Below are 13,982 nucleotides of genomic sequence, written 5' to 3'. Positions count from 1 at the left end.
TGTCGACCATCTACCTATCCGGTGTTCCGTCGATCCATCCATTCATCTTTCCTTGTTTCATCCACCCATCACTTCTTAGGTCCTTTCATCTATCCATCCTTTCATGCAGTCATCTTTCCATCCTTCTTTATTTTTCCGTTATGCAGCCATCTGTCTTTTCCCTCTTATTTCAATCGTTTCTCTTTTTCTTCCTTGTGTCTGCTTGAAAAATGGGCCAAAAATGAACAAATACTTGTGAAAAATGTGTCTGTGGGGGGGGGAAGGTTTAATTCCAACATGGAAAATGTGTCAGTAACACACATCTTTATAATTTTTTTCTTTTACAAATGATTTTCTTGGAGGATGGAAGAAGGCGCCTGCAGACAGACACGAGCACAGACGGGGACATCCGCTGCATATTCTCTCAAACACATCTTCCTCGTTGGCTCTCGGTAGCCGGCGGGGATGGTAAATAGGATGTTGTCCTAAATAGTTATGTTTTGATTTGCGGACTCAGGGTGGTGGGAAACCTGTTGCCTCAGGCTGTGTTTCTACTGCTCTTTGTGGGTGAATCACCTAATGTTCACTTTGTCTTTATTTTTTTTTAACAACACATACACTACCTAAGTAGTTTGTTTACCTGCATTGGTTTTATTTACGGGCTTTATCATATGTGCAGTGAGAAAGTCAGAGGCCGCTCTGGATGCCATTTTTAGCCTTTCCAAACATCTCTGAAGACTTGAAATTACTTTTCATTTTGGGATATTGGTTTAGGAAAAAAAAAAAGAATTAGTTTGTGTCTAAATCAAGTTTAATGTCTTTAAGATAATTCAGTCATGATAATAGTCCCGGGAAAATGTCACCCTGTCATTTTGCATAATCACAATAACACCAGTGACAGCAATTATAACTGCAGGAGTTAAATTGAAATTGTTTTATAGCCCCACCGCAAGTTTTTTTTGTAAACACATTTCCAAATTTGCTTATTGCGTTTGCCGAAACGCGTGGTTGAAATAACCTTTGACTTAATTGGGGCTGTTGTTTTTTTTGTACATACTCGCATGTTTTTTTTTTCCCCCACCTAAAAACATTAAGCTTCTTGTTTTGACATTCAGCCCACTTCCAGACGGCACATCCTGTCGTCTACCAGCCTCTTAATTAATAACTGTCATCAGTCTGGTTAATGATGATGATGGTGGATTTGAAGACTGTGAAGAAAGGTGACCCAAAACTCCCACAACAATGGGCTGGCTTGCTAATGGGGCACAATTTGCACCAGATATGATTATTAGAAATGAGGTCAGCAGATAAATTCATAATGCGCTGACCCAGACAGCTGTGCGTCATGCATTGTACAGCAGAGTCAAAGTTGACTTTCAGTGACACATGATGACACCTGCCATAGCTGCACACCGTCGTCGTATTTTTAACCACCACCGCTGGCATATTTTGATAAACCTTTTAATCCCCCTTAATCACTTGTGACAAGTGTCACAATTAGAGATGCATGTCAGTGTCTGTGTTACCCGTAGACCCTTGTTCCTCGTGACATTCCATCTGTCTTGCTATATTGAAGTGAGATATCTGCCTCCTGCCCTGTCACTGTGTGGGGTTCTAATGAGCTGAGAGTCCTGACAGGCTTTGCATAGATGTGGCTGAGGCTTAGCCTGTCAGTCCCTGTAGAAAAAAGGCATCAGGGCCTGGCTCTGAGGAGTTTGCCCGACCTGTCCTTAAACTAATTTATATTGTCTAACCGAGGAGGGAAAACGGCATTTCTCTACATTCTCCTTTCACAACCTGTTTATATTAAAGTGTGCTTTAGGCACGGGTCAACCTGAGCTTCTCAGAGTATGACAACTTTAAATAAAATCCTTTCACAGCATTTACACCTTTTTAGACAAAAATAGATGACTTGAACTTAAAACGGAGAAATTAAAATAACTCCTAGTGGTGCTAAAATAACCAAATGATTAGTTGTAAATATGTAATTTATAACCCTTATTCAAAATTTTCTTATTCACTTAAGCAGAAATATAGCCAGATTCCACTGTTTTCATGAAATGATTTCTGCATTCGAGATTGTATTTGGTGGGTGAGGACCTCTTTTCCAGTTTACCTCCATGGAGCCAACACAGGTTTCCTGCATAGATGAAACAAAATGGCTCACTATATCCTTTTGTGTATCCCCAATAAATGGTTGGCTATCATTTAATAAAATCTAATGTGAAAATGATTTTTGTCAAGAAAACCCTGGTCTTCCTTTAAAAGCCATACTCAGTGACAGACTTCCTGATGATGCTGTTACAGATGCTGAGTCGTCATCCTTATAAGGAGATGCACTTTTGATTTTGAAGCCTCATCTTGTTTTACAAAGTATATTTTAAAATTGTTAACTTTTTACAGACAAAAAAAATAATCCTTTTTTATTTATGTTTCACACTTTTAATTTGTTTTGGTTTTGATGGTGGAATAGGAAGCTTTTAAGCTATTTTCTGAATATGTTTACTGGGTTGTTTTCTGTGTAAAACTGTCAGCTTTTTGCTTTTAAAAGGAGCTATAGGGCAGTTTTTATATTTTTAAGGAGTTAATAAATATTTTTTGAAATGCAAATTTATTCTCTGAAAGACTTTATTAAATGTTAGATTAACACTTTATCCTTTTTTTCGGCTTATGTTGCATCATTGGTGTAGTATGTTAGCAGCGTCTGGGCTGCATGGTGGCGCTGTTGCAGGACGGAGGTCCTGGGTTCAAATCTCAACCTGCGGTCTTTTGCATGCCGTTTGCATGTGCTCCAACTTCCCCTCCCACAGTCCAAAATCATGGCAGTTAGGTTAATTGGCCCTTTAAATCGCCCTTATGTACTAGTATGTACATGCAGTGTTGCCTGTCATGTGACTCTGTGACTGACTGGGGTAACTGTAAACCTCGCCTCTAGCCCAGTGACTACTACTGATGGGTCTCACTAAACCCCCACCCTCCCTAGGACCCTGCGATGACAAGTGGAATGGTTGGTTAGGGAATTTAGCGATTGTATTACTGTTCAGATTGAATCACTTGTCTTTTTTAAGCAAACTTGGAAACGTTGAATCTATTATTCAAAACTGAATTTAATAGATTTTGTTTTGTCATGTTTAAACTATCAGAAGTACTCCAACAATTACAGTGTAACTGTGCACTTGTTTGTAGTGGATCCAGATGCAGGGAGTCAAGGGCACCTCGCTGCCTCGCCTGTATGTGTCAACAATAATTGCAGCTTTTTTTTTTGTCATCTCCTGTGTGGATGACACTGAAGTGCTACTTTGGCCTCATGCCTGAACTGCTTCCTTTTTTTTTTTTTTTTTTGATGACCTCATAGTACCATTTACCTCAGTCCCCGAAATGATTATCTGTCTCCCTATCTCCCTTTATATACTCAGTCGCGGTTTTGTCATTATGTCCCATCATCAACCATCACCTTTCCGATCATTTTTCTCCCACTCCTCGCTCATCCTCACATCTCTCCACCATCTGTCTCTTTACCAGGCTGTGTTTGATGTGGATAAGACAAAAGGTCTGACACTGATTGAAATCTGGGAGGGACTCACACCAGAGGACATCAAGACGTGCACTGGCGCAGATTTTGAGGTGAGCACCCCAACTGTTCAGTTATCTACAGTCCTACTTGCATTTTTTTATTTATTCTTTTGGCTCCCCAGGTATGATTGTGTTTAAAGCCTCAAAATTAATCAATCTTTTATTGCGATGGCATATTCTCAGCCTGAATATGATACAAAAGCCCCAACATTTAATTTGAGGACATTTATGAAGGCAAACAATGTTAGGATATAAGTGATAACAAAATCTCCTTTGGCAAATAAACAAATCGTCAACTAAATTCCTGTTGTGGAATAAATCTGACCATCTGGTAGCAGGTCAAGCAGACAAACTTCCAACTAATTGTTAGCTTTAGCTTCAAGCTGAGTGGGTGGGGGTGGAGGTGAAGGACTTGTTTATCGCTCTTTCTGTCTGCATGTGGTACAGACTGAAAAAACTTCAGTATTTTTGCACTTGAAAACTTTCTTCCCTCTCTTTTTCTCGTTCCTCTCATCTCTGAAATTTTAAAAGCTTTAGTTCCCCATTGATTGCAGCTGAATACAGCAAGGAAAGTAGAAAAAAGATAGAAGGAAAGAAATGTTTAAAAAAAGATGTTTAAGCTGGTCTTGTAAAAAAAAAACAGTCCCTTGTACGAAAACGACATAAGAGCAGGACTTAAAAATGTGGTTTTAAGAAGGGTCTTTAGACTAAGACCTTAAGTATCACACTAATAGTTTATCACATTTATTTAAAATGCACTTTATATCAAAAAGTTCATGTCATCCCCTTGTAATTAGGTTCTCAGGGCCTTTTATAAGAAAAACTGGTCCTCCATTGTGTTTAATGGTCATGAGGAACTTTTCCTTAAATACATTCTTTGTTTTACATCAACCCCACCTGGAGTTGTTATTGGTGGAAAAACTGTTTTTGTTTCATCTGACCAAAGGATATGACCGACATTTAAGTCTGTATTTAGCAAACTTCCCATGGGTACGGCTATGATGGTAGGGCAGAAAGGTGTTTTTTTTTTTTTTTTCTGGCATCTCTCCTAAACAACTGCCTTGCATGTAGGTAGCACTTAAAGGCGACATGCTGAATGCAAGAGGCCACTCTTTGCTGCAGTTCTCCAACAAAAAGCTTTTTTTTAACCCTCTCATGGCATCTTCCTCACTTCACCTATAAACCCATAAACATAGGACCCCGTCCATCCTAGTGGTCTAAAGAATCGGTCCACTGTATCATGTCATGTTTATAACCCAGGAAATTCAGAAAGAAAAAGAAAGCTATGGGTTTCTATTTGGACAATCCTCAAAGATAACTTGAAAATTAAATTACAATTAAAAAATGCTTCTATTACGTTTATTTTAATAGGATTGTGGGGGGTCTTGACGTGTGAACTTTGCCCAACTTAAGGACAATTATCCCAATTTGAGTACCAGTAAAATATCAATTAGTTGTTTTGGTTGTTTTTTTTTACACATCTTCACCAGGGGTATCAATAAAAGTATCTTTTGCTGTAAATCACAATGTATTTTTTAACCCAAAGCTTAATAAGATGACTTGAACTTGGTGTTTTTTTTTTGTGTCCATCCAGGTTTCTCCCAACCTGAGGGCCATGCAGCAGATTTAGAGGTGTTTCAATTGGAGATGAAGATGTTGTTTGGTTTGTTATTTACTCTGCGCTTAAGCAGCTGCCTTTAAAACAGGATGGACTGTGTCAAATAAGGTTACAACACATACTTGTCTGGTTCAGTTCTCTGGTAATGAGTGTACAAATATCAGTAATGACTCAGCATCTCTGACTAAGGAATAGGACTCAACTGGAGCCAATGTGCATGGTTCCTATTATGACGTTATGTGAATATTTCACTGTTCAGGTCATAATTTCTATTTAGATGTGTGCAGCTGTAATCAAACCGTCCATTTTAAACGCTCTTGTTATGATCTGTGATTTAAATAAAACATTGCCTTCTTTAATATAATATCTGCATAGAGAGCCAATCACATTTACTTGTGAGATCAAAACTTGATTTTAATACAACAAACATTTAAAATGCAATGCAAAAGGGTTTTAGGTTGTATAGTTGTAAATCAGTAAAGTTGTCCTGCATCAATTAACAGAAGCTTTTTATGTCATACATCCACTGTTTGGTCCCATCTTCATTTTATCTATTGGTAAAATTTCATAAAGTGGGTCTAATTGAAACATGTTTGCAATAATCAGCTCTAGATACAGATTGTACATTTTCTCTGTGACTCATGTGATTCAAATGGAAAATAAGCCTTAACCTGTTTGTACATAAAATGAAATAAAACCTGGTGTGCAGAATTAAAAGAAATTTTCTCTCCATATATTTTTGTAAATGTGAAAAACCCAGCAACCCTTGGCTGAGACAGAGGCTCAGAGGACAACACAAGCTTTCTCCGTCTACATGTCGGTCTTTATGTGATTTCCGTACTCAACCAGAGATGTGGAGCAGGTACCTGAGGGCCGTTACGTAACCGTGGAGTTAAGCCGGCGGGCTTTTTGGGCTTCTAGGAGATCAACTAGGGTAGGCTCACCAAGCAGAAAAATGGAAGAAAGTGACAGGGGCTTTTGCCACCGGCTGTTAATCCAGCACATCTGTATGTGAGTCAAGCCCAAGTGGTTCCCCATAAGCCGATATTTTATAACCTATTTCTTATAGCTGGTAAATGGATTTTAAAAACTATGGCTGGATTTAGATGGCACAAATGACACTGAATGACAAAAAAAAAAAAAAAAAACAGCTTACCTTTTCAGTGAATCATCTGAAATGGGCTCAGTAAATGGGTTTTGCTTGGTAAAGGGGGTGCTTTTTAAATAGATTTGTTGCAAATATTATAACAGAGGAATTTCAGCTAGGTATATTTAAAGTAAAGCCTGAGCACAACTTGAAACAAAAGACATCTTAACTAATTTGGTTTTAACAACAATGGTCGGCTGTACCTTAGTCCGCATTTTGTCACATTATAACCACAAACCTTAATATAATTTTATGTTTTGGACTAAATGCTTGAAGGCCTGAGAGGTTTGTTAGAAAACATTAGCAAACCGCATCCGGAAGACCAAGGAAAAGGGGCAGTCAGCTCAGCAATGTGGTTGTGGGGGAAGGTTAAAGCAGATCTCAGATTTCATCACAATGAAATCTTCCTGCCAATATGCAAGAGGATTTGTGTGGCAGAAGCCATCGCCTGCACATCACTCTGAACCCACTGAGACGCGTGGTGGTGGTAGCATCATGCATTTCTTCAGCAGAGATGAGGAAGCTGGATGAAGCTAAATACAGGGCGACGCTGTGGTGGAGGTTCACCTTGCAGTTAGACAATGACCTGAAACAGAGCTGTGATGCAACGGTTTTCTTCAAAGCATATTCACATGTTATTGGCCCAGTCAAAGTCCAGACCTGATCAAACTGAGAATCCGTGGTTGGATTTGAAAACAGACTCACACACACTCTCCATCCAGTCTGACTGATCTTTGCGCTAATCTTTTCAAAGGTTACCTGTCAGAATGTGCAAAGCTGGAAGAAACATATTACAAAAATATGTAGAGCTGTGTTTGCAGTGAAAGGTATTTACGTATAGAAAGAGTTAACTCTGGGTGGATGAATTGTTTTGTAGAAACTTTCTATTGCTATTGCAACCTTTTCCTTCCACTTTATAGTCATGGACTACTTCGTATTGATCTATCGCCTAAAACCGCAGTAAGATCCATTTAGTAATGTTGTAACGTTACAATGTGTCAAGAGTGTGACTGCTCTTGCAAGGCACTGTAAATGAAATAACGTAACTAGAGTAATTAGTCTGTATGTGGGGAAAAAGTTAATGAGTCTTTAAACGTATTCTTGAACACGTCATTCAAGAGATTTTTACCAATTTATTCTGACATGTTGGAACACTTGTCATGAGAAATTGTTCAACACCAACGAATGGAGAGAGCTGAGACGGTTGCCTAATTTAGTCGTGGGATGTGTTAATGTTCTAGCAGTATGCATATGAAAAGGACTCTGGTCTATGCTCTCAATCTTTATACCACTGTGACCCATTTTTCTGAATGACTCATGTGAAGGTGGCCTGCCAGCTGATTTCCACCACAGATATTGTCGGTTGCTTAATTCTAAATTGCCTTCCAAAGTAGGTCTTAGCATGAATGTAAATGTATTCAAATGAAGGTCCCTAATCTCTTAGGGATAAATACAGAACATTCCCAAATGTTTCATCTTCAATTAAAAGATGTCGTTGAACATAAGTCAAATTTAAGACTCTTCTTACTACCTAAATTGATGTTGCTTCTCTCCGGAGGAGACTGTTTGAGTTGAGCTCGAAGGGTTTTAGGAGCAATTTCCGCCTGAAATGACATACCTAATATAATTCAAGTACAGCTCCACAGTTATAAAGTATGAATGCAAAAATTTGCTACCTGTGTAAAAGTAAGACAACATATTTTTCCAGTGGAACCACTATTGCATCCGTTACTAGGCTGGATTTCTTTTGGTTAGAAAAGATAACAATTTTTGAGCCTCACTTCAAATAAACATCACAAAATGGCATGAAAACGTAGGGAAAGCATCAGATTTTATTGATCCACATTATGACAATAACTGCAGCAAATATTTAGTAATTCAGTTTACGCATTGTTCCACAAAGGTGTAAGTGGATAGTGTTCCAGGCACAGCTGTGATTTGGCACATTGGCAAAACTGTGCCAAATGTTTTTCACATAATAAAATGGAGTATGGTCAAATAAGTGTTTATTTCTGTTGTAGGTCTTCTATATGGATATGAAATAATCTTTAGTTAACACATTTACCACTTGTATCATCAAAATGTCCCATTGTGCACAGCATTACACCAACAATGCACAAAGCAATCCTAAAGCTAAATCGTAAGCTCCATTAGACACCAAAATGATGTCACAGGATATGGCATTACAAAGCTTTAAAAAATGTCCTCCGTGTTTAGAGGACATTTAAATCTCATCAGGCATGTTCAAATAACTGTAAAACCATAAGGATTTGAGTAAAAGAAAAAAAATGGTGGATTGTTTTGAAAACATTAAATCCACTTGTTACGAGCCAATTAGGGGGAAAAAAGTCATATTTCACGTTGTTTAGAGGTGGAGTTTAAATATCTGTCTCAGCTGGGTCCACATGTGGGCCCATTGGTCCTTGCCACTAGCCAGGTAAGATCTGACACGATTCATACATTGTTTGCTATGTGTTTATTTCTGTTAGTTTAAATATTAATATTGCACAATACTTGTTTATTCCTGGCATGAGATTCAATAAATAAAACATACAGACAGATTAACACAACAAACAAAAAAATAATTTTAATACAGAAAAGTGTGTCCATTAACTGCAGAGTGTGAGCACTTGGTACTCTGGTACGTTCCCGTTTGAACGAATTATTGCATTATCAGACTTGATGATTCACACAGTGGACCAACAACAACAGACGACCACTCAAATCATCACTGATTGTGGAAACTTCACACTGGAATTCAAGCAGATTATGTGTCTCTTCACTCTTTCTCCAGACTCTGGGACCTTTATTTCCAAATCAAATGCAAATTTTACTCTGCATCTGAAAGGGGGACTTTGAACCACCGAGCACCAGTCCAATCTTTTATTTCTCCTTTGGCCAGATGAGACACGTCTGATGTTGTCTCTGGTTTAGGATTGGCTTAGTGCAGGAAATTTAACCCATGTTCAGAGTTGTTATAGCCCATGGCATGATGCTCCTGTATGTGGTGGCTCTTGAAGCACTGACTCCAGGCACTGTCCATACCTTGTGAATCTCCCCCAAACTCTTAAGTGGTTTGCTTCACAGCCCTCCTAAGGCTGCAACACTTCTCTCTGTCCAGTTTTTTACCATCTACTTGTTTGCAAACAGTATTCTGAACAGCCAGGTTCTTAGCAATGTTTTCTTCCCTGTGATTGTGAAGCAATATTGATTTCCTGTTAAAAACAGTTTTTCTTATTGGTCTTTGGTCTTTAATTTTCTGACATTTTGGGTTTCCATAAGGTGTGAGCCATTATAATCAAAACTAACCGACATACATTTTTGAAATATTCGCTTTATTGCAAAAAGCGTTTGCTCATCTCCCTCCACGTACATGAATTTGAGACACATGCTGTTCTTTATTCATAATGTTTAATAAGATATCTGCCACCCTTTTAGCAGCCTAAACAGTTTCAGCTTTTCCACAATATTCTAGACAATTTACGGGACCTTTCAAACCATTTTTTCAGAAGCACATTTGTGAGCTTGCGCAACGATTTTGACAAGGCCTTATGCACATGGCCTCTGCTGCATTGTATCCCGAAGGTGCTCTGTTGTGTTTCTTGACTGACTGCAAAGGTCAGGATTCTTTGCAGTCAGTCAAGTTCCTCCAAACCAACTTCACTCATCCATGTCTGTGCAGACCTTGCTTTGTGCCTTGGTCTGACGTCATGTTGGAACAGGAAAGGGTCCCCCCCCCAAAAAAACTGTTCCCACAAGGTTAGGTGCATCAAATTGTCTGAAATATGTTTGTCTGCCACATTGAAAGGAGTTCCTTTCACAGGGATAAAGGGGCTGAGCCCAACTTCCTTTGAAACAGCCCCACGCCATAACATCCTCCCAACCTACCTCTAAACTTGGCACTGGTCAGGCAGGTGGCTCCAGCAGGTCAACCAACACTCTTCCATTGGATTACCTGACAGAGCAGTGTGGTTTGTCACTGCACAGAACAAATTTCCACTTGATAATCAATTCCACCCATCCATTCCACTTGATTGCAATGGATGGGGCAATACTTTTGGCAATGTAGTCTGTGTGCATATGTGTGATATCAATATTATTATTTTTTAATGGATTTCCTGAAAGAAATTAACTGTTTGCTGATAACTAAACATACTGGGATGCAGGTGTAGCCTACTGCATTTGCCAGCTCGTTTTTTATTTTATTTTGTTTCTTAATTGTTTCATGTTGGAGAGTATTAGCGGAAAGCTAATTGACTTGGTCACGTACTGGATGACTCCTTCAGATCAGTTCAGCCGTATTTGAAAATAGTTGTTCTGTCTTCCATTGTTGAACCGGGGGGCAGGTGGACACGCTAATGTGTGTGTGTGAAAGAGAGAGAGGTTGTGTGAGTGACTGTGTAAAGAGAGAGAGAGGGAGATAGAGAGACGGAGAGCGCGCAGTCCAGATTGGCGCAGCCGGCACCGGTCCCGGAGAACGGAGCGTTGTGCACGGCGGCAGCATGGCTTCGTCTCACGGAAGAAGCGACCTGCGCTTCGCGGACTGGATGGCAAGTTTACCGCAGAGCATGCACGCCGTCCCGCTCGCCAACATGGCAATTCCCGGTAGGTTTTTCATTCCACATTATTTTATTCTTATTGTTCACACTGCGCCTGTGAAATCGCGCGTGGATGATGTCCACGCTGTTGTTTCCAGCAGCGCGCGCGCGCGTCTAATCCCGCGCGTGAAAAATAGCAAGAACAACAACAAAAAAATAGTTGCTGTGTTTCAACATTGTGGCTTTACAAACTTCTGTGTTTCACTTTAGCTTTAATTAAATCTCATGTGCTTGACTTTAACTGTGCATCAGCAGAACAAAGGGTGAGACCTGTTGCGCAACAGATGTGCCACCCATTTGTTTCACCCCAGCTTGCCCGCGACGCACCTATAAATAGCACACACTGGGGGACAGGTCGCGTTTATGTATTTATTACCACGATCCGAGGAGAAAACAGGAGGCAGAAAAGATTCAGAAGAGCTCTTCTGTTTTGTGTTTGTAACGGGGTGGTGCCCAGAAGGCGATGGGATGAGTTCTGTCAGTGCACTCAGATGATGATGATGATGCTGGTGATGATGATGGTGATGATAGGAAATGAGCTCTTAGACCTTTAACCAATCAGTGCGCAGGTCTCTTAAACTCCATTCAAATTAAGACACGCTGGTTGTAAAGCCCAGCGCTGATCTGGCCGATATAATTCCCAAATCTGCTGCCCTGTGATCAAGCTGCTCCACAGAAAGATCGCCCTTTCTTTTTCTCGTTTTTTTTTTTTTGCACCTCTTACCGTCGTCGTTTTACTGCATCTTGCTGAACAACAGTAATCGCCTGCTTTTTGCAACGGTTTGTATGTGAAATCATGGCTTTTATACATGCAGATGGATTAATGCTCAGTGTCCAATGAGGCGTGGCATTTTTTTTTTTTACCAGCAGTGGCCACAGCTCTAAAAAACCACTTGCAAGCATGCGTTTGCTCATGCATTTAACCTGCCACCAGTTGAGGACAGAGCAGCAATAACATCCATGCTTTACATGCAGCTGATTCACAATTTCCCATACCAAAGCAGCGTGAGAACATGTTCAGTCTCATTTAATTAGATGTCATTACTTGTCTGCAGCTCTGCTGCCCTTTGCCTGTCCTCCATTTGGATACGGGTTCTGAAAAGCTCCGTTTTTTTTTGCGTTTGTTTGCACACACTTGGCATCATGTTTGCCAGGATAATTCTCAAAATCCTCTGGATGTTATGAGAGCTTATTTTAGCAGGAACCGCGTGTTCCTTTGTGGTCTCTTTCAAAAAGCTCTTCTGACATCACCTGATTTGGTTTCATCTGAGAATAAATAAGCCTTTATTGAAGCACAACTGGGAAAATAATCTTTTCATCCCAGATTACTATATCTTTTCAGGATATGGTGAAGCATTTTTAGCCTGCTAGGGCTCTTTAATGGTCCAATTTACCACAGCTTGGATGATCCAGGTCAAAACAGTTTCTCCTGCCAAGAAGCTCCAAAATGAGGACGTCTGCATTCACAGCATTTCACCCCTGTAAGCTTGTAAACGCCTTCTATGGGATGAGGAAATTGTTTCGTTTGAGGTATTACGCTGCAGAAAGGATTTTTGCAGAGGAGGGAGAAATTTCTGTGTGCCTATATAACAACAGATTCTCAGAGAACCATCAGAGGTTGACTGACACAATGCAACAACTGTCAGATGGTGGGTTACATCCGCACATATCTGCCGGTGTTGTCTCGTCCGGCTTGGATTATTCGGCGTCCACCTCCGTTTTAATGAATTGCTGATTAAACGATTCGTCTACTGGTTGCTCCTTTTGTGCTTCTTGTGGGTTTGGGTATTTTAAAAATAATCAATCTTGAAAAGGCACACTCAAAAGATTAAGAGGTTAATAATAGGCAAACAGAAAATCACTTGAGTCAATAATTGAGCCCGGGGTGGTGGCAACGGTGAAGCAGCAGCTAATCTCAAAGTGACCTAGCTCTACGCACTATGCTACAGTCTAGATTTTAATATGTGCAGATCTTGAAAGTGAACCGCTTTGCAAATGTATATATATATATATATATATATATATATATATATATATATATATATATATATATATATATATATATATATATATATATATATATATATACACTGAAGTATAAGATTATGGGCACCTCCCTAATAGTGTCTCGGTAATCTCATTTGCTGCAAAAACAGGCCTGATCCATCTGTGCATAGACTTCACTTGACCCCCCCGGATGTTCTTTGTGGTATCTGGCACCGAGATCTCTGCAGCAAATGGAAGTTCTATAAATTGTGAGATGGATTCTCCATGATCCCACAGATTGGAACCATGGGTTGGCCAATCAACACTCTTCCTTCATTGTTTCCAGTTTGCTGATATTTCCCAGAACAGTTAGAGAATGGCCCATCCTTTTTTGCTGTATAATAGACCAGTCTGTAGTACAAAAGAGCCGGTTTTGTTATACACTCAAGTGGTAAAACCAAGCATATATTTAAAGTCTAAATTCTTACATCTGCCCCACCTTTTAGAAACTGTCTGATTTGGCTTCGCTTGACGTTTTCTTTGGTTTTGCCACCTTTAGAAAGGAAAGCTTTTTTTCCCGTTGCATTATTTTTTCAAAGCTTTGTCATTTTTTATCTGACTGGCTAAAGCTGCTTGTAGCCTGAAAAAAGCAAAACACTACTACTGAATTCTTGTTTTGGTTGCAAGTAACAAACACACTCTGAGCTGTCTTCTTCTTCACACTTGGTTACATCACCAACAAGAAGCTTTTACATAGTACGCATTTAAACACTAATTGTATCATTAGTCTGCGATATTAAAGTGTGTGAACCAGATTCACTAAATATTTAGATGTTATGACAAGAATTATCTTATAATATGGAGTCACTTATTGAACAAACTATGCGCTAGACACGACCGACTGACTGTCTCCCACTAGCAGTGAGTCAGTATTCAGCACACAAAGTGATAAAAACATGACCTTTCCTGGTACTGTAATCAGAAAAGAGGATTTTTTATGACATTGGTACATTTGATTAAGACATATGGTGCTATAAAGACAGTGTTCTGAGTTGACCCTTAACAACTGCTAGTTTTCATT

General features: G+C 39.5%; 2 protein-coding genes across 2 annotated transcripts in view; both read left to right on the top strand.

Annotated features, from left to right (window-relative positions):
- oxct1a (3-oxoacid CoA transferase 1a) overlaps window positions 1-5,891 on the top strand; it is a 58,851-nt gene extending 52,960 nt beyond the window's left edge. Inside the window, exons 16-17 of the mRNA XM_012870030.3 lie at window positions 3,502-3,603; window positions 5,147-5,891. Of these exons, the coding sequence (XP_012725484.2) occupies window positions 3,502-3,603; window positions 5,147-5,182 (138 nt within the window). The 3' untranslated portion in view covers window positions 5,183-5,891. The remainder of the gene's footprint in view (window positions 1-3,501; window positions 3,604-5,146) is intronic.
- Window positions 5,892-10,697: 4,806 nt separating this feature from the next.
- plcxd3 (phosphatidylinositol-specific phospholipase C, X domain containing 3) overlaps window positions 10,698-13,982 on the top strand; it is a 31,782-nt gene continuing 28,497 nt past the window's right edge. The window contains exon 1 of the mRNA XM_012870099.3: window positions 10,698-10,922. Coding sequence (XP_012725553.2) covers window positions 10,820-10,922 — 103 coding nt within the window. The 5' untranslated portion in view covers window positions 10,698-10,819. The remainder of the gene's footprint in view (window positions 10,923-13,982) is intronic.

Source organism: Fundulus heteroclitus, chromosome 12 (assembly GCF_011125445.2).
Source record: "Fundulus heteroclitus isolate FHET01 chromosome 12, MU-UCD_Fhet_4.1, whole genome shotgun sequence".
Classification (NCBI taxonomy): domain Eukaryota; kingdom Metazoa; phylum Chordata; class Actinopteri; order Cyprinodontiformes; family Fundulidae; genus Fundulus; species Fundulus heteroclitus.
Note: the sequence above shows the minus strand (reverse complement) of the source record. Positions and strands in the feature narration are given on the sequence as shown.